We start from the raw sequence: 23,137 nt of genomic DNA on the forward strand, positions 1-23,137 counted from the left end.
ACTAGTGCCTTTTAGGAAACTGATGTATGTCAATCTGTACTTTTGTTTAAACTTCTCAAATGCCTCTACGACATCATCAGTTTCCCAATTCATTATGGGCTGTAGCTGTGCATTCATTCCTGTCCGGGCTGACATTTAATTTTTTGTTTTCACACGAGTCACTCAGTTTTTCCTTCTCTCTCTCTGGCACCAATTTGGGTCAATTTTTCCCAATCTAATTCTTTTAAAATGTTCTAGGTTTACTCACAGACACTCACTGCCACCATATTACGTCTTCTGGTTCCCAGATGTTGGTAATAATCACACTTTATACTTGGAAAGGCTGGAGTCTTTATTTATTCATGCAGCCAGCATGCTGCCTGGTGTAGGACTGCTTGAGACTGGTTTCCAGTTACATGGCACATGACTGTCCGGGTGCAGCCATGAATGTGGCTCCACTGGAACACTTACACATAACAATTGGTTCCTAGCACTTTACATAGAGTATAACAATATATAACAGCGTCAAAAGCTCTTGCTTCACAGGAATTCTTTTTGCCAGGGCTTTCCCCTTCAACTACTTTTCCTTTAATGATTTTTCTTCGAGGATAAACAATGCAGGTCTACTGCCCCAGCAGCAGGGAACCTCTGCCACACCTCAGCTCTGAGGCTGCAGTGGGGGCTTCCAGCTGCTGCGAGAGTCTCCACCCACAGAGCTCTTTTTGGCAAGAAAATTCATGACGCTTAATGGCGACTTAATGACAGTCTTGTGGGCCCAATTCAGATCGACATTTTTTTTTGCTCCGCCAGAACTCTGCCTTTCTGGTCGACTATTGTTCTGATAAAATTCCCCTTTCGATTACTCCCTCTTGAAGTACCGATTCTCAAGGGTGATTTTCGAATCTGGTCCTAAATCTTGCTGCTGCTTCTAGCTGTTTTCCATTGTTGTCCCAGGCTTTTATGGCTTCTCGTTATCCTTGATGTTGTGCTTGTGATCACTGTCACTATGTCAAATACCGCTAACACATTGTGCACAACTGCATTGCTGTCACTATATTGTGTTATTAGTTCTTAATGCAAATGTACTAAACACTAAATTTAAGTCTTCAAAGAAGGAATTTTCCTCCACACAAGATCAGATGGCAGGTTGTTCAACCTTGCCCATCTTAGAGCGAAGACCAAAGTACGGAAAGTCCTCAACAGGGAACTCCTCTTTGCTGATGATGCTCCATTAACATCCCACATGGAAGTGTGTCTGCAGAGACTCATCGACAGGATTGCAGCTGCCTGCAATAAATTTAGCCTAACCATCAGCCTCAAGAAAATGAACATCATGGGACAGGATGTTAGAAATGCTCCATCCATCAATATTGGCGACCACGCTCTGGAAGTGGTTCAAGAGTTCACCTACCTAGGCTCAACTATCACCAGTAACCTGTCTCTCGATGCAGAAATCAACAAGCGCATGGGAAAGGCGTCTACTGCTATGTCCAGACTGGCCAAGAGGGTGTGGGAAAATGGCGCACTGACACGGAACACAAAAGTCTGAGTGTTTCAGGCCTGTGTCCTCAGTACCTTGCTCTACCGCAGCGAGGCCTGGACAACGTATATCAGCCAAGAGCGACGTCTCAACGCATTCCATCTTCGCTGTCTCCGGAGAATTCTTGGCATCAGGTGGCAGGACCGTATCTCCAACGCAAAAGTCCTCAAGGCAGCCAACATCCCCAGCATATATGCTCTATTGAGCCAGCGGTGTATGAGATGGCTTGGCCATGTGAGCCCAATGGAAGTTGACAGGATCCCCAAGGACGCATTGTATAGCGAGCTTGTCACTGGTATCAGAGCCACCGACCGTCCATGTCTCCGCTTTAAAGACGTCTGCAGACGCGACATGAAGTCCTGCGACATTGACCACAAGTCGTGGGAGTCAGTTGCCAGCGATTACCAGAGCTGACAGACAGCTATCAAGGCGGGGCTAAAGAGAGGCGAGGGGAAGAGTCTCAGCAGTCGGCAGGAAAAGAGACAGAGGTGTGAGAGAGCCAACTGTGTAACAGCCCTGACAACCAATTTTATCTGCAGCGCCTGTGGAAGTGTCTGTCACTCTAGAATTGGCCTTATAGCCACTCCAGGCGCTGCTCCGCAAACCACTGACCACCTCTAGGCACTTACCCATTGTCTCTCAAGACAAGGAGGCCAAAGAGAAGAGAGAACTAAACACTATGACAATGATTGGTCAACTAAACAAAGGATTCTTTATTGAAGAATAACAGGATTTTAGGAGAGTTCTTCAATACATCTGCTACCCACTCCAACACTGCTTCAACTACACAATAACTTGTATCACTTCCTGTGATGAGCTTTTACTAAACTATTTACATATTCAGTAGCATGTTAATCAGTACTAAAGCAATTAAAATTAACAAAATAAATCGCAAAAACTTTCAAAAGGGAGGTGGATAATTACCTGAAGAGAAAAAATTTGCAGGGCTGCAGGGGAGTGGGACAAGCTGAGTAGCTCTTACGGAAAGCCGACACGTGCATGACGGGCCGAATGGCCTCCTTATGTCATGTAACCATTCTATACTTCTATTCTAACATTGCTCTGCTGCACCGAGATTGCAACCAAAATCTCTCTCGCTTCCTGCTCCGAACCACTGTTCGGTTTTCATGCCGAGTACCTGCACTACTAACTGTTGTCTTACAAAATAGTTATCCCATTGAAAGATAAGGCAGTACTTATATAAACTGTGTGCAGTTGCATTTAACAGGATAAATAGCCAATAAAGCAACAATTCAGTTCGTAAAACGAAGCCTCCTTTAGAAACAACGAATTTGAACCGGGTACGTATTGATCCTGCACCAGTTGGGGGATTCTCCTTGCACCGGCTCTTCCTGCCCGGCACCAGTCGAGTGGCAGCGAACATTCGCGGTCAGTTCAAGTCGACCGTTACTCGCACGTGCACGGGAACGTCCGTCGACGACATTGCCGCTTGATACGGCCCTGCCCCATTTCATATTATAAAAAATACCCTGCTCCGTCCGTGCAACCGACTCACTCGTGCGAGGGTCAAGCCATTTAATCATGTACCTCACCAAACTGTTGAAGGAAATGCAGCAGTGAAAGCTCTGGCTGACTGAAGTTCTGCAGTAGGCACGGTACAATTTGACAGCTGCGCGTTTTTTCTCTGTATTACGGTACGGCGGTTCGTAGAGTGATTGGCGTCCGTGTGCTAAGTAACCAAGTGAGTTCGCACACGCTTATAGCTCCAGTCCCAACAAGTTTGTGCATCTTTTCTTATCGCTTTTTATTTTGTTGAGCTTGCGTTACTTTTTAATCAAAGGAACTTCAGGAACAGAAAAAGAACTGCACATTGCCATCCACTCTCCGCTGTCTATTGATATTATTGTTAAATTAAGGAATAGAGGTTTCTGCCGATCATTGACGCGGGAGTGAGTGACTTGGGCATCGTGTTGACAGCTTTTCGGCTTCACTGGTGAGTAAGGCAGTCCCTTAACGGCCGACAGCCAGGATGCTGAAAGTTGCCAGATCGGCATCGGATTGTGATTACTGGATCGACGGTTCCAACAAAGAGGCCGCCCTAGAAGATTACTATGAGATCGAATCGGAACTGGGACGGTACGTCTGCAGCAAATTCCACTTTCTATCAGCACATGTCAATCTTATCAATTGCTCAAAGCAATACTTGCAATTCCTGGGTGTTTGCAGGACTGCTACACGACAACGTTAGCAGTGCTGGAAAAATGTCAACCTTCTGCTCTTTTATTTCAACCTCCGACTAAAATTCCAATGAAAAACCCAAACGATACTAACAGTGAGAAATACTGGCATTAGTTTATCTTTTTAGCAGATAGTTTCTATATCTTCAGTTTTGAAAGGCAAAACGAATAGTTGAGAGTTAGACTGAAGTGTTACAGATTAATATTTAAAGAATGGTTTTGACATGAAGATGTGATCTTGTTTGCCAACGGAGCACTCGAGACCTCGACGGTCAACAGAACTGAATTGTTACTGTATTGGCTATTTGCCATCTTAAATCCACTATCGGAGTGGCGTCCAATCCATGTATAAATATTGCAATACTTCTCAATGGGATAACGGTTTTGTAAGACGTCAGTTAGTAGTGTAAATTCCCGAATTTTTTCAAAAAAGCGAACAGCGTTTTGCAGCAAGAAGCGAGGGAGGTTTCAGCATAATGCCGTGAAAACCACAAGGATTTCTTCGTTGTTCTCTTGTTGCAATAACATTGTTTTTCTATTTAAAACTTTAATATTCTTAAGAATCAAGCTTGAACCAAAAAAGTTTCAAATCAGGATAGTGGTTTCATAAAATAAGATTAATTTCTCTTTTTAAAAAATGCTAGTCGTTATCTATTGCAGGACATCATTGTTGGTGCATTTATTTAGATGGCGATCAATGGGACTAATGGCAGTTAGCTGTTTTTGGTCTGATCGGTTCTTGATTTAATCCCTTATTCTGATAGTTTGAAATCAGGATGCTTAGACACCCATAGAACATATAATTGAGTTTGTGTCCTTAGATCACTGTCACTCATATTCCCTGCCAAGAGTAAGATGATTGTTGTTAGCTTTCAGCCAGGTACCTGATCCTTGCAAAAGCTGTGAATTTAGTGTGCTTGGGTTCAGGGAAAATGACTGCCATTGGAGAAGTCTCCAGCTGAAGGAAAATCCACGGGAAATAAATTTGGAGATAAAAAATAAAGTACAAAAACCCCAAAATAATGTTCAATGAGTTGAGCAAATAACACATGTGGTAGTATTATAATCCTGTTCCAGCCAGCACTGACATTGGTTAATTTATTCCTGAAATGCAATCCTGGTTTCTACGACATATGTAGAAATTAGAGTCTATAAAATTCTCGGTATTGCAATAGAATTGTGTGACATTCAAGGGCAAAAGTTTAGTTCAGGCGTCCTCTGACATCACTTGCTGTAGGTTGTTGCACATTGTCAATTAGCAGGAAACAGTAAAAATGTGTATTTACGTGCAAGTCCTAGTCAGCCAGTCACATTCAAGGGTTTTGTCTGAAAGTGTAAAAATACATCTCATTAACTCTGAAGAGCTTTATATTCCAGCTTGACACTATAACCACAGTGCCGACGCCAACTACTACCCACACACACATTCTTTTTGTAATTACTGCAAGACTACTGTTACACAGTATCCATTTTGAGCTGGTTTTTAAATGTTAAATCATATGTAAAGTAGATGCAGGCAGCACAATATCAGTAGAAAAATCCTTAATTTATGCTCTGCCATATGATTAAATTCAGTTAGTAAACTTTTTTAATAACTGTTAAGGCAGGTTTTTAAGCTCCAAAAGTAATTTTCATTAAAATATATGAATGTCACATTTCTATAACTCATTCATAAAATGCAGTTTAAATATTAACCCTTAAACTGCTGGGATCAGTACCTGATTTTGCTACAACTGCATTACACTATCCTTTTCATTGTTTCTTCAGATTAATCTCCACATCCCATTTTTTTTTTTAGCAAGGTTGTTATATGGCTATATAGGGTGTCCATGTCCACAGTTGGGAACGTTTCTTGAAAGAAGCTTGAGTTGGCAACAGAGATATAACAATATAGCAGTAATACTCTGACCACACTCCCTTCTAATGTGGTTGCTGCTGGGAGTCAGCGAATTTACCCCTCTGTGTTATCTTTTCTATCTGGGATGGATTTATTTATAATGACACATGTGGAACAAAACTTCACACACTCTTCCAATCCATCAGTCATCTCACTCATCAGTTAATTTAGAAATATATTTTTATCTAGCACTTTATTCTAGCTTACCCTTCTTCAGACACAAACATCTAGTCTCATCCTCACAGCCCTTATTACCTCTACCACCTGATTTCCATTCTCAATTTCTACAATGGTGAGCAGAACCAGGAACCATCAAGGTAAAACCAGGCCTCTTTGTTAGCTGAAAAGCTCCTTGGGAATTGTTTTGTCAGTCAGTACAAAAATATTTTATTGAAGCTGGACTAAATTGCAATCAAATATAAAATAATAAATAGATGACAGAAATTCTTGCCAGTGAAAGAGAAAAGCTCACAGAAAGAGGCTAAGGTAGCTGAAACATGATATCTCATCAATTGGGCAAGTGATTTGTCCACAGTGCCACATTACATGACAAATACTGCAATTATCATCCTACTGTGCAAGGTTCTCTACTCATTTTAATTTTAAGCAGTAGCATGCTTTTAAGTGCTAGTGTTCTGCCTCTCTTAACCCATCTAAAGTGGTAGGAAATTTCCAGTTGGTTACTAAAACAGCTATTGCGCAGTCTGCCTGTGCTCTATTTCACTTATCGGTGCTTTAATTCAAACTCTTAACACTGTTACGACCAATACATTAGGAGTGTACTGTCTTTTTCTAGTTCCACTTCTCCACAGGTCACAATATATATTTAAATGTTTACCCAGTTACTGATACAGTCAATCATACGCTCTATTCTGTATCCCAGAATTAAATTCACCAATCAGGTTTCTTTAACAAACAACAAAATTATCAGTTTATTATAAAACAAGACTTATCCAGTAAAGAAGCAAAGCATTAATACACAGATGGAAATATGAAGGTTCCCTTTTTAAATACCCAGCACACATACACTCACACACACACACTGGTTAAAGAAAAAAAAAATTCTCTGCAGAGGTCTTTTTATAAAAAAAAGACAAAGAATACTTTGGCCAAATACTTGTTAATTCTTGAAGAAAAAGGATGAGATATGTTGTGTCCCAAAAAATGGGTCACAACATATCTGTTGTGTCTGGCGTCCGAGTACATGTAGATGGATCACTTGGATCTTTTCTGGAGCAGTTCTTTTCAGACGGCATCAAGAATTGATCTGGCAGGCTTTCCAGGAGCTTCTCAGGAGAAATGCGGCATCAGGGGTTTTAGCTCTCACACACTGGATTCACGGGTTTTTTTTCAAACAGGTAGAGAAAGAGGAGCAGGCTGTTTCTTTCTACAAATTCAATTGCTTTCAAAACAGTCCACACCCCAATTGAACAAAAACAATATCCCAAAAGTGAAACCTCCTGACCACCATAAATCTTGACGTCACTTCTCTGTAAACATCTCCACCAAGTCACCAATGTTTCTGTTGTTCATTGAGTTTAAGGCATGTGATATTCAGTAAAGGTTTGTTTTCAAACAAGACCTCCCAGTGACCCTTGTAAAAATAAACACATCTATGGAATCCTTTCAGTTTTCCAAATGAACCAAAATGTCCATAATTCTAAAATACGAGTTCTCAAAAAAAAATGTAAGGAAATGGAAGCACTTTCATAACACTGAGGGTGGGTTGAGCTCCTGCAACTGTGCAAGTAGCTGCTACAATTGAGTGCACTTTTGGGAGGATGATGGCATAGCGGTAATGTCACTGGGCTAGTAATCCAGATGCCTAGACTAATGCCCTGGTAACAGGGGTTCAAATCCCATCACAACAGCTGGTGGAATTTAAATTCAATTAATTAATAAATTCAATTGATTAATTGAAAACCAAATCATGAATTGAAAGCTGGTTTATCATCAATTGTCGTAAAAACCCATCTGGTTCATTAATACCCTTTAGGGAAGGAAATCTGGCCGACATGTGGCTCCAGACCCACAGCAATGTAGTTGACTCTTAACTGACCTCTTAAATGGCCAAGCAAGCCACTCAGTTCAAGGGAACTTAGGGATGGGCAACAAATGCAAAAATGTTTAGTGCCAACATGGCTATTATTTGGAAGTATTTTGCTAGATGAATTCCCTCTAACCCAAATCTATACACTGCCTAGTTTGATGCAGTCAGTATATGAGAAGATTTGTCCTTAATAATGTCTGTCAGGGAACTGACCTATTCAAGAACTTTCAAAAATAGTTGTCCTGGCACAAAAGTGATAGCATTTTACATTTGCACTGAGCAGAAAAAAAGACTGATAGAAATGTAACTCCCAGTTTTAACTGAGAGTGGGAATCAGGTGGCATCAAACCCTCCTGACATTGGCAGCATTAGGTCTTGGTCATTTTAACTCCCAGGCCTTATCTGCATGCCGTTGATCGGCTGATTGGACAAAATGGGCAGAGTATTAGCTGGTTGATGGGTGGCTGTGGAATTTCAGGGGACAGGAGATTGCCAGCTGGCATCAAAGCAATGGTTGCTGGCAACAAGGTAAATTGTGAGGAGGGGGTTTGAGGAGGGTCTCACAGGAAGGATGTGGGGAAACCTGTGGTAGGGGAGGCACACATTCCTTGTGGGGTCAGGAGGAGAACATCTACGCTGCTGGCCCCACAAGGAAATTTAAAAAACATTTTTTTAAACAATGCCTGTTTGACCTCTTCACCTGACAGGAAAGCAACACAGCTTACCTGCTCAGGCCATAGTCAATATTGCCGTCTGGGCCTTATGATACCATCGCACCCTGATCTGCGTTTTTATAAAAGGACTTCACTGGCTTCAGATGGGCATCCTTGCCACTTGCTCAGAAGATCAGGCTCGTTTGAAGAGGGGATTAGTATTGAACATAAGTGGATGATTTCAATTACCAATCTGTCCAGTTTTGCGAGCTGGGTAGGATTAAAATCTTCCCTATGGTGTAGGGCATTTCTGTGTAAGTTCATTTTTGAAAAATATGAATGATAGCAATAAAGGGAGTCACCTCTCATTTAAACAGAGGCAACTTTAAGTGAGTGAAGTTTTAAAAATAGACAGCAATCTATATATGTGTTGACAGTTACTTCTCATTAATCAATAGTAGATTATGAATTGATAAATTTGCAATGAGTATGTCATAGTGATTCTTTAGTCCTGATATCATTACATAGTATTACATAATAGTTATAGTACGGAAACAGGCCATTTGGCCCAGCAGGTCCGTGTCACAAGATCACCCTCCCACCCTTCTTCAGCTGAGTGTAGTATATTTGGATTTACAAAAGGCATTTGATAAGGTGCCACATAAAAGCTTATTACACAAGATGAGGGCTCATGGAGTTGGGAGTGACATATTTGCATGGATAGAGGATTGGTTAAAGGACAGAAAGCAGATAATTGGGATAAATGGGGCATTTTCAAATTGGCAGGCTGTAACTGCAAGGGTCAGTGCTGGGGCCTCAACTGTTTACAATCTATGTTAATGACTTAGGTGAAGGGACTGAGAGTAATGTATTCAAGTTTATTGACAAAACAAAGCGAGGTTGGACAGTAAATTGTGAGGAGAGCACAAAGAGGCTGCGAAGGGATATAGACAGGTTAAGTGAGTGGGCAATAAGGTGGCAGATGGATAATGTGGGGAAATATGAAGTTATTCACTTTGGCCAGAGATTTGGATGGCCTTGTACTGAAAGCACAGAAAGTTATCATGCAGGTGCAGCAATTAGCAAGGCAAATGGTATGTTGGCCTTTATTGTGAGGGGATTGGAGTACAAGAGTAAGGAAGTCTTGCTACAGTTGTACAGGGCTTTGGTGAGACCACAGCTGGAGTACTGTTTTGATCTCCATACTTAAGGAAGAATATACTTGTCTTAGAGGGGGGTGCAACGAAGGTTTATTAGTTTGATTCCTGGGATGAGATGGTTGTCCTATGAGGAGAGATTGAGTAGAATGGGCCTATACTCTCTGGAGTTTAGAAGAATGAGAGGTGATCTGATTGAAACAAAAAAGATTCTGAGAGGGCTTGACGGGTAAGATGCTAAGAGGCTCTGGCTGGAGCATCTGGAACTCGGGGTCATAGTCTCAGAATAAGGAGTTGATCATTTCAGTCTGAGATAAGAGCAATTTCTTCCCTCATAGTGTTGTAAATTTTTGGATTTCTCTACCCCAGATGACTTTGGATTTTAAATTAACAATTGATATAGTATCAATTGCCATTTGAGGAGGAGAGTTACAAACTTCTACCATCCTTTGTAGAAGTATTTCACTCCTGAAAGGTTTCTGTCTAATTTTTAGACTATGCCTCCTAAATTTGAGACTTCCCAACTAGTAGAAATAGTTTCTCTCAATCTACACTATCTGTTCTCCTTAATATCTTGAAAATTTCAATCAAATCACCTCTTAATCCTCTAAATTTCAGGGTATATAACCCTAGTTTGTGTAATCTCTCCTCATAATTTAACTGTTCAAGCTCAGGTATCATTCTGGTAAACATACCACTTTCAATATCCTTCCTAAGTTATGGTGCCCAGAACTGCTCACAGCACTCCAGGTGTGATCCAACCAGGTTTTGTATAGCTGAAGCATGACTTTTAACCCCTTGAATTTGAGTCCTCTCGACATAAAAGCTAGAATTCCATCAACTATTTGATTATTTTCTGTACCTGTTCATGACATTTAAATGATATGTACCTGGAACCCTAAGTCTCTTTGGACCTCTGCTCTTTGTATCTCTTGGCCATTTAGGAAATACCTTGCTCTATCATAGAGTCATTTATGACACAGAAGGAGGCCATTTGGCCCATCAAGTCCATGCCGGCTTGCCATGGAGATATTCAGTCAGTCCCACTCCCTAGCTCGATCCCCGTAGTCCTGCAAGTCCTTTTATAAGACCATATTAGATGACCTCACATTTGCCTACATTGAAATCCATTTGCCACTGTTTTGTTGATTCACTTAATTTATCAATATCTTTTTCTAATTTTATGCTTCCATCTACACTGCTAACAGTGCTGCTTATCTTTGTCCAATCGGCAAATCTGGATATGTGGCTTTCTATTGCATCATCTAAGTCATAACTAAATACGGTGAATATTTGAGGCCCCAACACAGATTCATGCAGGAATTTGATTGAATTTTTTGAGGAGGTGACTAGGTGTATAGATGAGGGTAAAGCAGTTGATGTAGTCTACTTGGACTTCAGTAAGGCTTTTGATAAGGTCCCGCATGGGAGATTGGTCCAGAAAAAAGCCCATGGGATCCAGGGCAATTTGGGCAAATTGGATCCAAAATTAGCTTAGTGGCAGGAGGCAGAGGGTGACGTTCGAGGGTTGCTTTTGTGATTGGAAGCCTATGTCAAGTGATGTACCACAGGGATCAGTGCTGGGACCCTTGCTGTTTGTAGTGTACATTAATGATTTAGATGTGAATATAGAAGGTATGATCAGTAAGTTCACAGATGACATGAAAATTGGTAGTGTCGTAAATAGTGAGGAGGAAAGCCTTAGATTACAGGACGATATAGATGGGCTGGTAAGACGGGCAGAGCAGTGGCAAATGGAATTTAATCCTGAGAAGTGTGAGGTGATTCATTTTGGGAAGACTAACAAGGCAAGGGAATATACAATGGATGGTAGGACCCTAGGAAGTACAGAGGGACCTTGGTGTACTTGTCCATAGATCACTGAAGGCAGCAGCACAGGTAGAGAATGTGGTTAGGAAGGCATAAGGGATACTTGCCTTTATTAGCTGAGGCATAGAATATAAGAGCCGGGAGGTTATGATGGAGCTATATAAAACGCTAGTTAGGCCACAGCTGGAGTACTGTGTACAGTTCTGGTCACCACACTATAGGAAGGATGTAATTGCACTGGAGAGGGTGTAAAGGAGATTCACCAGGATGTTGCCTGGGCTGGAGCATTTCAGCTCTGAAGAGAGACTGGATAGGCTAGGGTTGTTTTCCTTAGAGCAGAGAAGGCTGAGGGGGGACCTGATTGAGGTATACAAAATTATGAGGGGCATAGATAGGGTAAATAGGAAGAAACTTTTTCTCTTATCAGAGGTGTCAATAACCAGGGGGCATAAATTTAAGGTAAGGGGCAGGAGGTTTAGAGTGGATTTGAGGAAATATATTTTCACCCAGAGGGTGGTTGGAATCTGGAACACACTACCTGAAGGGGTTGTAGAGGCAGGAACTCTCACAACATTTAAGAAGTATTTAGTTAAGCACTTGAGACAGCATAGCATACAAGGCTACGGGCCAAGTGCTGGAAAATGGGATTAGAATAGATAGGTGCTTGATGGCCGGCACGGACACGATGGGCCAAAGGGCCTGTTTCTGTGCTGTATAACTCTATGACACCAGTAGTCACATCCTGCCAGTTAGAGTACCTGCCCATTATCTTTACTCTGTCTCCTGCAGCTGAGCCAATTTCCTAATTAGGTCAATAATTTGCCTTCAATTCCATGAGTTTCAACTTTAGCTAACATTCTGTCATGAGGGACTTTATCAAATGCCTTCTAGAAGATCTGATTCCCATGGAGAACAACCACCAAAAAGAACTGAATTTATAGAATGTCCTGAATAATAAAAAAAACAAATGGACAATGTTTCACTTTTCTAGCTTTTACTTTAACAATCAAACCAAAATCAACACAAATTAAGCATGAATTAACAGACAAATCAGAGTCATTACAAATTACACATTAACTATCAGATACAACAAAGATAGATGTCACGGATTTACCGGGCAGTCCACTCAGCATGTATGGCATCAATTACAGCCACAAAGTTCTTCAAAGCTCTGAATTTAGTCAGGTAGCTCTCCAGCGCCTTTGTTCCAAGTTGCAGCCACCGATTCTCATCCGACAGCAGTTCCCCTTCAACATGAACTGCACGAGCACAGTCTTCACCAAAGTGGTGCAATTCTCTAAAACCCCCTCAGCTCTGCCCTTGATGGCGGGGATTGCCCAGTATTCCTTTAACCAAGCCCTTCAGTGAGAACTCTGTGCACTATATGATCAGATCTGGTTAATCAGTCACCTTAAGAACAGAAACAGCTCCTAGATCCAGCCTTTACTTTCTACAGCCTGATGCCACTTTATCCTTGCATGATCTGAGCTTGGATATGTCTGTCTTTTTTTAATCTGATTCCAATCAGTTTCTGTTTCCCCAGAATTCTGAAGTTTTAGTTTCCCATTCAGTTAGATCTGTCTCAAAAAACAAGCTTTGCAACAAGGGTCAGTGCAGCTAACAGAAAATTCGACAAGTCATCTGTTCCAACAGCAGCTCGCACACGCTCCCCCACTGATCCCATAAACCACGGATTCCATCACACTTCTCCCCCTTGGGAAAATGCAAGCTTTACTGTGGTAAAGTTTTCTTTGCAACAGTTTAGAAATACAGCAAGTTCGTAACATCATGAATGTTTTAACCAATAGCTTATTACATACTGTACAGGTAATAGTTTCATATTTCACAATTATGCATATAGTATTTACAAAATCATAAGGGCTTAACTAATAAGAAAACAGAGTAAATGTGACAATTAGGATTAACAGAATTCAAGCATCATAAAATGATCCTAACTTCATTCTCTCTTCCACACCTTCTTTAAACTCTGAACAGAGCATCAGCAATTACATTGTTTTTCCCTGCAACATGCACAATTTTTAGTCTAAAGGGCTGTAACATCAAACTCCAACAACCTGGTGTTCTTTGTTCTGAACTTTTCTAGAAACGCAAGTGGGTTGTAGTCTGTTTCAACTAGTACTTCCCTCTGACTATTGGTTGCATATATCTCAAACTGTTGAAGGGCCAATATAAGAATTAAAGTCTCTTTCTTGATTGTCGAGTACTTTGATGCTTATTAAGCTTCCTAGAGAAGTAGCCAACGGGCTGTTCCATACCAGCATCATCATCTTGGAGCAGCACCACTGCTATCACTATGTCACTGGTGTCGATAGCCACCTTGAATGGCTTACTAAAATTTGGGACTGCAAGAACTGGCTCCTTTATCAAAATGGCCTTTAAATTCTCAAATGCCATATTGCACGTCTCTGACCATTTGAACTTCAGATTTTTCTTTAACATGTGACTACTGTGCTGAAATTAGGGGCAAATTTCCTGTAGAACCCACATGTACCCAGAAATAGTAACACTTCTTTCTTTGTCTTGGGTACAGGAAAGTATTTTTGCCTGAACCTTGACCTCTTGTGGTAACACTTACCCATGGCCCATGATATTTCTTTTTATGCGTTCATGGGATGTGGGCATCAGTGGCAGGCCAGCATTTGTTGCCCATCTCGAATTGTTGTTGAACTGAGTGGCTTGCTAGGCCATTTCAGAGAGTAGTTAAGAGTCAGCCACATTGGTGTGGGTCTGGAGTCACATGTAGGCTAGACCAGGTAAAGACAGCAGATTTCCTTCCCCAAACGACTTTAGTGAACCAGATGGGTTTTTATGACAATGATAGTTTCACATCACCATTAATGATACTAGTTTTCAATTCCAGATTTTTTAAAATTCATTAATTGGATTTTAATTCCACCAGCTGCCATGGTGAGATTTTAACTCATGTCCCCAGGTCATTAACCTGGGCCTCTGGATCACTATTTCCATGATATTACCACTATGCTACCATCATCAAGCTACCTTGCCCTTGACAAACCTGCCCTTTGCCAGGTTTATGACAAGATGAGCTTTAGCCAGCCTGTCAAATAGAGCTCTCAATGTCTGACATGATCACTCTTAAGTGTCGCTGTATACCAAAAGGTCATCGATGTACACAACACAATTACTCAACCCGGCAATCACTTGATTGGTTAATCTTTGAAATGTGGCTGGTGCATTTTTTATATCTTTACATGACTTTACATTGGAACAGAGCATCTGGTGTCACAAAAGCAGAAATTTCTTTGGCTTGATCAGGGAACGGGGCTTGCCCATATTCCTCAAGCAAATCAATCTTGCTAACAAAGGCTGAGTTCCCTACCCTATCAATACAATCCTCAAGCCTTGGGATCGGATAGGAGTCTGTCTTAGTTACTGCATTAACCTTTTGGTAATCAGTACAGAATCTTTGAGAACCGTCTGGTTTGGTACCAGAATGACAGGAGAACTCCAACTACTTTGACTGGTTTCAATTATACCTTTATTTAACATGTATTGAACAACCTCTCTGACTTTGGTCAAGTTGCTGGGATTGAGTCTGCAGGGATTTTGATCAATTGGCTTAGCTTCCCCTACATTAATCTCATGAACAGCCAGAGAAGTACAAACTGGCTTATCTGTGCATACAGGCTTATATTCCCTCGGTAGTTCAGCTATGTCATTCCTCTGTTACTCTGGTAGATGGTGTAGCACCTCATCCAGATCCTGCAAAACCTTTGCGTTTGCCAGCTTCACCTCAGGAGGCTTAATCTGAGAACTCTCAGTCTCAGAGACATCATCTGCTTCATCACATGCACGCATAGCACTATCTACATGCCTGTGTGGAGTTTGCAAGTTCTCCCTGTGTCTGCGTGGGTTTCCTCCAGGTGCTCCGGTTTCCTCCCACATGCCAAAGACTTGCAGGTTGATAGGTTAATTGGCCATTATAAATTGCCCCTAGTATAGGTAGGTGGTAGGGAAATATAGGGATAGGTGGGGATGTGGTAGGAATATAGAATTAGTGTAGGATTAGTATAAATGGGTGGTTGATGGTCGGCACAGACTCGGTGGGCCGAAGGGCCTGTTTCAGTGCTGTATCTCTAAACTAAACTAAACTATTCTCTACCACCTGTGCTACACAAAGAACAAGAACAAAGAACAGTACAGCACAGGAACAGGCCATTCGGCCCTCCAAGCCTGTGCTGATCTTGATGCATGTCTAAACTAAAACCTTCTGCACTTCCAGGCACCGTATCCCTCTATTCTCATCCTATTCATGTATTTGTCAAAATGCCTCTTAAACATTGCTATCGTACCTGCTTCCACCACCTCCCTCGGCAGCAAGTTCCAGGCACTCACCACCCTCTTTGTAAAGAACTTGCCTCGCACATCCCCTCTAAATTTTGCCCCTCTCACCTTAAACCTATGTACTCTAGTAACTGACTCTTCCAACCTGGGAAAAAACTTCTGACTATCCACTCTGTCCATGCCACTCATAACTTTGTAAACCTCTATCATGTCGCCCCTCCACCTCCTCGTTCCGGTGAAAACAATCCGAGTTTATCCAACCTCTCCTCATAGCTAATGCCCTCCAGACCAGGCAACATCCTGGTAAACCTCTTCTGTACCCTCTCCAAAGCCTCCACGTCCTTCTGGTAGTGTGGCGACCAGAATTGCACGCAGTATTCTAAGTGTGGCCTAACTACGGTTCGGTACACCTGCAGCATGAATTGCCAATTTTTATACTCTATGCTCCGACCGATGAAGACACCTACTGGCTAACTATGCTCACGGTCATTGTACCTCTTCAGCATATTTGCATGCCAAACTTTGTGACTCTTTCATCTTTCTGGGGTACTAACCACATAGTTCACATCACTGAGTTTCCTTTTGATACAGTTGGGTCCACTGTATGATTTGCCAGGCAAAGGCAACAAGACTAGCATCTTATCCCTGTGTTGAAAACTGTGTGCCTTAGCTGTTCTATCTATTTGTGCTTTCATTACCTGCTGAGAAGCCTCGAGATGTTCTCAGGCCACCGCACAAGCTTTTGAGAGCCTTAACTTTGACACATAACCTCGGAGGATAGTTTCCTCCTCCTGTGCCAAAAATCTCTCAATGAGTTTAAGGGGGCCCCTAACCTCATGCTAATAGACCAATTCGAAGGGACTGAAACGAGTAGACTCGATTGGCGTGTCCCTTGTCGTGAATAATAAGAATGGTGTCCCTTTATCCCAATCCTGGGGTACTCAAGACATTAGGCCCTAATCATACTCTTTAGGGTTTGGTGATACCTCTGTAAAGCACCTTGGGATTGCGGGTGATAAGCAGACAACTTGAGTTGCTTCACTCCTAAATTACTCATGAGCTCCTGAACTACACCGGAAATTTGATGCTTGGTGAGACTGAATTTCTTTTGGCAACCTGTACCTAGTGAAAAACTGGACCAACTCCTCAATCACAACTTTTGCTGTGATCTTCTTCAAGGGTACTGCCTCTGGAAATTGAGTGGACAAATCCATGATGGTCAGGAGAAAACTATGACCTGAGTTAGTCTTATGCAAGGGTCCAACACAATCCACAAGGACTCTGCTAAATGGTTCATCAAATGCAGGTTTTGTTTATAATGAGGCTGGCTTAATTGAAGGCTGTGGCTTCCCAACCATCTGACATATGTGACATGTCTTACAAAAGTCAACTACATTCTTATGCATCTTTAGCCAGTAAAAAAAGCGACATTACCCTAGCCTGACTCTTCCAAATACCCAAATGACCTGTGACTGGAATTTCATGGACAGTTCTCAAAATTTCACTGTGGTAGCAAGGAGGAACAACAATTTGATGGACTACAGCCCAGTCCTCATCAGCAGGCCTCTGGGGAGGTCTCCACTTCCTCGTCAAAATGCCATTCTTGACAGAAAAGCAGTCAGGGACCTTTTCAACCTCTGCCTCAGAACGTGCTGTCTGAGACAAGCTCCTCAAATCAGAGTCTGCCTTTTGTGCCTCATTCAAGGATGATCTGCTAAACAATTTCCCATTGTTAGCCTTAGAGCCTTTAACACCCACGTCCCAATCCAAATCCTTGAAAAAGATTTGAGTCAGCCAAAGATCTGAATTGTCCTCCAAAACAACTGAATCCGTCTCACCTTGTTTAACCTTATGAGCCTGGGATCTAGTTCCAGCACAATCGGGGAATATTCCGTGAAATTCTTCCTACAAAACCTCAGTTTTTGCAGCCTGAACTAGCTTCACCAAAATCACTGGAGACACCAATACCATGGGCTGAATTTTACAGACCCCCTGATGTGGGGGGTTGTGGCAGGGCAGAAAATGTCTCTGGGAGAGACCCGCCATGGACCTCGATGCCGGGAAGCCCGGCCCCATATTGCTGCCGGCAGCAAGGCCTCATGGCGGCCCCCTGCCGTTCGGCGACGAGAGCCCAATTTCAATATGGAAATTAATGTAAATATCTGAATTAATGACTGTCGCGCTGCTGCTGTCCGTCCCGGAGTGATATTGGTGCCGATGGCCGGCACTCCCGCATCTGAGGGGGAACGCTGGTGGGGAGCAGATAAGTTTTCCAGTGCAGGAAGTGGGGGAGTGGGGTCAGACTCATCTGATTGGTGTATGGGATGTTGGGAAAGGTTACATTGCACAGTTTATGAACTTTGGAGGGGGGGGGAAGGCCAGGTGGGCAGGGGAAGTGTTTTGTGGGGGAAGGGCAAGTAATGCATTGCATAGTTATTAGGAGGGGTGGGAGAGGGGCAAATTAGATGTATTTAAAATTTTTTGCAACCTCTTTAAATATTTAAATTAAATAGTACGGCTCGAAGCCTGTGCAAAGGCTGCTAACATCATTGCCAGGGACGGACAGCCCGCCTACTCCATGCCATCGGGGTGGGCGGTCCACCCCGGCCATTTAAATGAGCTGCCACACTGAATAACCATGGCGGCTGCACGACGTGCGGTCCACATGGGCGGAGTCGCCATTATTACGGCAGCATAGATTTCAGCCCCTTATTCCCAGCCAATTCATTTCCTTGCAAAAAATCCAAACCTTCAATAGGCAAACTAGGAATGACACCATTGGTAACAGGACCAGTGACTAAGTCACATTTTAAATCAACCCTATATAAGGGAATCGGTAAATAATTTCCAGCAATACCCTGAAGTAACACCTTCGCATTCAGTGAACTACCGGGGAGGAGGAGGAATTCATATCACCTGCCGCCCCTGTATCTCTAAGGATAACAATTGAGTTGTCTGCCCTACCAGACAAATGTGGGGACAATTCACCCTCAACAGAAAACTCTCGCAGTGAATGGGGGAGAAATGATCTGCTTGTTGTGAACGTTACCCGCTTGGATAGTATTTCCTGGGGAGACACCATTTGACTGTAGAAATGTGACGGCTTGTTTTTCCACTTCTAAAACTAAGCCTTCACATGTCCGTTTTTATGACAAAAATAGCATGTCGGTTCCCTCGAACCAGACGTCCTCTGAACTTCCTCTTTTATTAACCTGAGGAGTGTCTGTGTCTTTAGATTTGCCATCATTCTCAATAGAACCAGATTTCTTATCATTATCAAACTTCCTATTGCTCCAGTTTCTCTGAAAGTTTCCAAATTGGGGCCTGTGACTACTGTTCTTGTGAATCATAATCATTTGCCACGACTGCGGCTTCTTTTATTTTACGAATTTTATGTTCTTCCAGGTGGGACCTTACTCTTGAAGGGACACTATTTTTGAATTTTTCCATCTGAATCACTTCCCTAAGACTCTCAAAGTCTTGTGCCACCTTCATTGATCTATACCACCTATCAAACATCATTGCCTTCTTTCCAGCAAATTCCACATATGTCTGGTCCTGTTTACTTTTTAAATTTCTGAATTTCTGCTTGTAGCCCTCTGGTACCAACTCATAGGCACTGGGAACAGCAGTCTTTGCTTTGTCATAATCCCATAAGTGCTCTTCTGAAAGAGATGAGTACACTGCCAAAGTTTTCCCTATGAAAACACTCTGTAGGAGGATTGTCTAAGATGAATTAGGCCAATTTAAATTCGTGGAAATTTTCTCAAATGACAGAGTACATTTCTACTCCCTCCTTACTAAATTTAGGTACCAAATGAATATTTCTTTGCCAAATCAAAACTATGAAGAGTTTGCTCTGGATCATCTTAAAAAAACAAAGAAGCTTTGAAACCAGAGTCAGTGCACTTAACAGAACATTTGGCAAGCCATTTGTTTAGACAACAGCTCGCAACACGCTCCCCAACTGGTCCCACAAACTGCAGATTCCATCACAGCATAGACATTCCACTGTCCACTACCTAAGTCACGTCTTCAAAAAATTTAATCGCATTCGTTAGGCATGACCTATCCTTTACAAATTCATGCTGGCTCTCTGATCAGCGGAAAAATTTCAAGGTGTTCAATCGCTCTATCCTTAATTATATACTCTAGTAATTTCCCGACAATAGATATTAGGCTAACTGGCCTATAATTTCCAGGTTTTCCTCTTTCGCCTTTCTTAAATAGCAGAGTGATGTGCAGAATATTCCAATCTAAAGGAACGGTTCGTAAATCGAGAGAACTTTGCAAGATTATAGTTAGGACAATCAGGTGGATGGCAACCATCTGGTCCTTGGTACTTGCCACTCTTCAGTGCCATTATTTTCTTAATTACTGTTACTTTGCTTATGTTAATTTAGGTGAGTCCCTGGGCTGAATTATATGGAGCCAGCTGGGGCCCTGACGTCAGGCCGAAAAGTCGAGCAGAACCCTGCCTCAGCCCTTTGGAGACCCCCAGCTCAATTTAACGGTGCTTGGCCAATTAACTGCCTGGCGCCATGCTCCCCGTCCCTTTAAGGATGGGGCACCCGCCTCCAAGAGCTGCTGGCCCTCGATGCGGGCCAATCAGATGGCTGGAAGCTCAGTAGTCTAAGCAGCATCACCAGGAGTGGTGGCCACTGCTGATACTATAGGAGACCCGGGAGCAGGCCCATTACTGGAGCCCTGGACTCCAAGTAAGTGTGTCAGAGTCACTGGGGCCAGTCTGGTAGGCCCCAGTGACGGTGGGTGGGAGGCTGGTTGGTGAGGGCAGATGGGCTTTCTTCGAGGAGGGGCGGCCTTTGCTGCTGGGGCCCCTCTGTGGGCCACAGATTGCCCATGGAGGAGACCCCTCCCCAAGCCCATAGGGAGGCCGTCTTGTTTTACTGGGTGACGTCCCCACATGACGGAGGACCCCTGCCACTGGTGTAATACTAGCGGTTTAGGGATGAGGCCCTTAAGTGGCTAATAATTGGCCACTCGGGCCATCTTTGGCCTTTCCCGCCCCTGACTTAATTGCAGGATGACAGGAAGACGACGGGCACTCCACCCACCCCCTTGCCCCCCGCCTTCCGTTGCTATTTTATGGGTCCCCTGCCTCCCATCCCACCTCTTAGGGGCCCATGGAATTCAGCCCCATATCCCTGATTCAATAGTAGTTTCCTTGGGATTTCCAGAATGTTGACCTTTTCCTCTACTGTAAATACTGGTACAACGTAATAATTCAACATGTCCCCCATTTCTTTATTTTCATTAACAATATTACTGTTTCAGTTTTCAAGGGCCCACATTGTTCCTGACCACCCTCTTTTTTTCTAATGTAATTGTAAATTTTTTTTGTTGATTAGAGAATCATAGTTTACGGCACAGAAAGAGACCACTTGGCCCATCATGTCTGTGCCAGCCGAAAAACGATCCATTCTAATCCCACTTTCCAGCATTTGGTGCGTAGCCTTGCAGATTATGGCACTTGAGGTGCATGTCCAAACTTCTTTTAAATGAGTTGAGGGTGTCTGCCTCAACTACCTTTTCAGGCAGTGAGTTCCAGATCCCCCCCACCCTCTGGATGAAAAAACTTTTCCTCATCTCCCCTCTAAACATTCGACCAGTCACTTTAAATCTATGCCCCCTAGTTACTGACCTCTCTGCTACGGTAAATAGGCCCTTCACCTCCACTCTATCCAGGCCCCTCAAAATTTTGTACATTTCAATCAGATCTCCCCTCAGCCTTCTCTGTTTCAAGGAGAACAACTCCAGCCTATCCAATCTTTCCTCATAGCTGCATTTTTCCAGTCCTGGCAACATCCTCGTAAGTCTCCTCTGAACCTTCTCTAGTGTAATTACATCCTTTCTGTAATGAGGTGACCAGAACTACACACAGTACTCAAGTTGTGGCCCAACCAATGAGTTATACAGTTCCAGCATAACCTCTCTGTGATTTGATACTCCTTGCAAGTTTCTTTTCATACTCCCTTTTTGCAACTTATACTGTCTGGTTTTGTCACCCTTTGCTGTCCTTTGTATCTTTTCCATTCACCAGGATCTGTGCTATTTTTTGCATTTTTGTATACTTTTTCTTTTAGTTTTATGTTGTCTCATATCTCTTTAGTCATTCATGGCCTTTCTTGGCAAGTAGAGTCTTAGGGCTATAAACTGGTTGTGTACCACATTAAATTCTTTTTTGAACACCTTCCACTGATCTGTCATTTTACTCATTAACAGACTTGTCCAGTTTACTGTGGACAGTCTCTGGCTGGGATCTTTCAGCCCCTTTGAGGATGGAGTTGGAGGCGAGAAGGCTGACAGAATGGCCTGGGAAGGTGTTGGGTAGTGTGCCCAATGCCATGCCATTTTGTCAGCAGCAGGAAAGGTGGCAGACAGCCCTCCTGCCCAGAGCCTAACTGCGCCACTTATTGCCTCTGCTGGCATTTTACCCAAGCTGTCTCCCAGCAGGCTGTGGGGGGTGGGGGTGGGGGGGGGGGGGGGGCGGGTGTGGGGTAGGGGGGATGGGGGGTGTGGGGTGAGGGGGTGCAGGGTGGATGTGGGGTGTGGGTGTGGGGGGATGTGGGGTGGGGGGGGGGTGGGGTGTGGTGTGGGGGCGTGTGTGGGGTGTTGGTGCGGGGGTAGTGGCGTCTTTTTGGACATTCTTAGACCCACGAAGGGGGCTCCCTGCTGCAACGACGGCCCCCACGGCATCGACGTCGCCTGCCCTCAGCCCCCCACCCACCCACCCCCAACCTTGCCGGGGCCTGCCTGACTGAATTGAAGTGATTTCATCCTTAATCGCTAAGGATACTTTTCCTCTCTACCATTTTCCCTATCTTCCCTGTTCACCTTATAACCTAATATATTTAGTGCTGATCGTTTTGCAGCTATGGCTGGAATTTTACGGCCCTCCAGAGGAGAGGCTGATGGTGGTGGGGGTCTGGCGTAAAATTGAACGGGGGGTATCATTTCTGATGCCTTCCCGCCCCTGCTGCAACTTTACGAGGGGCGGTGGCAGCGAGAAACAGTCCACCCGCCCTAGGCCAATCCAGGCCCTTAAGTGGCCAATTAACTGCCCTCCTTCCACCGCTGCTGGTACTTTACCAGCAGCAGGTGGGCAGCTCAGGCCCCCAGAATGCTGCCAGGTTAAACCTGGCGACCTCCTTGCGAGCTGAGGGGGGGCCCTCCTGATCGGGCACCCTGTGCCCCATGAAGGGATGTGCCTGAAGCCCCAACTGCCCCCACTGAAAAAAAGACCCCCCTCCAACTGACCCCCCCCCCCCCGCCTCACCGGAACCCAGCCAATTGTCCCCGGTGAGGCCTCAAAAACCTACCTGTCTTCTGGGACCATCGTCCCTGTTGCTGCTGTGGCTGGGTTGCAGTCCCAGCAGTGGTCACCGCTCCCCATGGCGCTGCTGGAACTGACAGCTGCTGCCGCACTGATTAGCTGCCAGCTCCATTAGGCGGCACCTCCTGTCTCAGAGAGGTGTAAGTCCCGCCC

General features: G+C 43.6%; 1 protein-coding gene across 2 annotated transcripts in view; it reads left to right on the forward strand.

The window, feature by feature from the left end:
- The first annotated feature begins 3,184 nt into the window (after positions 1-3,184).
- The window catches only part of camk4 (calcium/calmodulin-dependent protein kinase IV), a 297,761-nt gene continuing 277,808 nt past the window's right edge, over positions 3,185-23,137 (forward strand). For both annotated transcript variants that reach the window (XM_068029815.1, XM_068029817.1), the window contains exon 1: positions 3,185-3,616. In XM_068029815.1, coding sequence (XP_067885916.1) covers positions 3,510-3,616 — 107 coding nt within the window. In that variant the 5' untranslated portion in view covers positions 3,185-3,509. The remainder of the gene's footprint in view (positions 3,617-23,137) is intronic.

The sequence above is a fragment of the Heterodontus francisci genome, chromosome 4 (assembly GCF_036365525.1).
Source record: "Heterodontus francisci isolate sHetFra1 chromosome 4, sHetFra1.hap1, whole genome shotgun sequence".
Classification (NCBI taxonomy): domain Eukaryota; kingdom Metazoa; phylum Chordata; class Chondrichthyes; order Heterodontiformes; family Heterodontidae; genus Heterodontus; species Heterodontus francisci.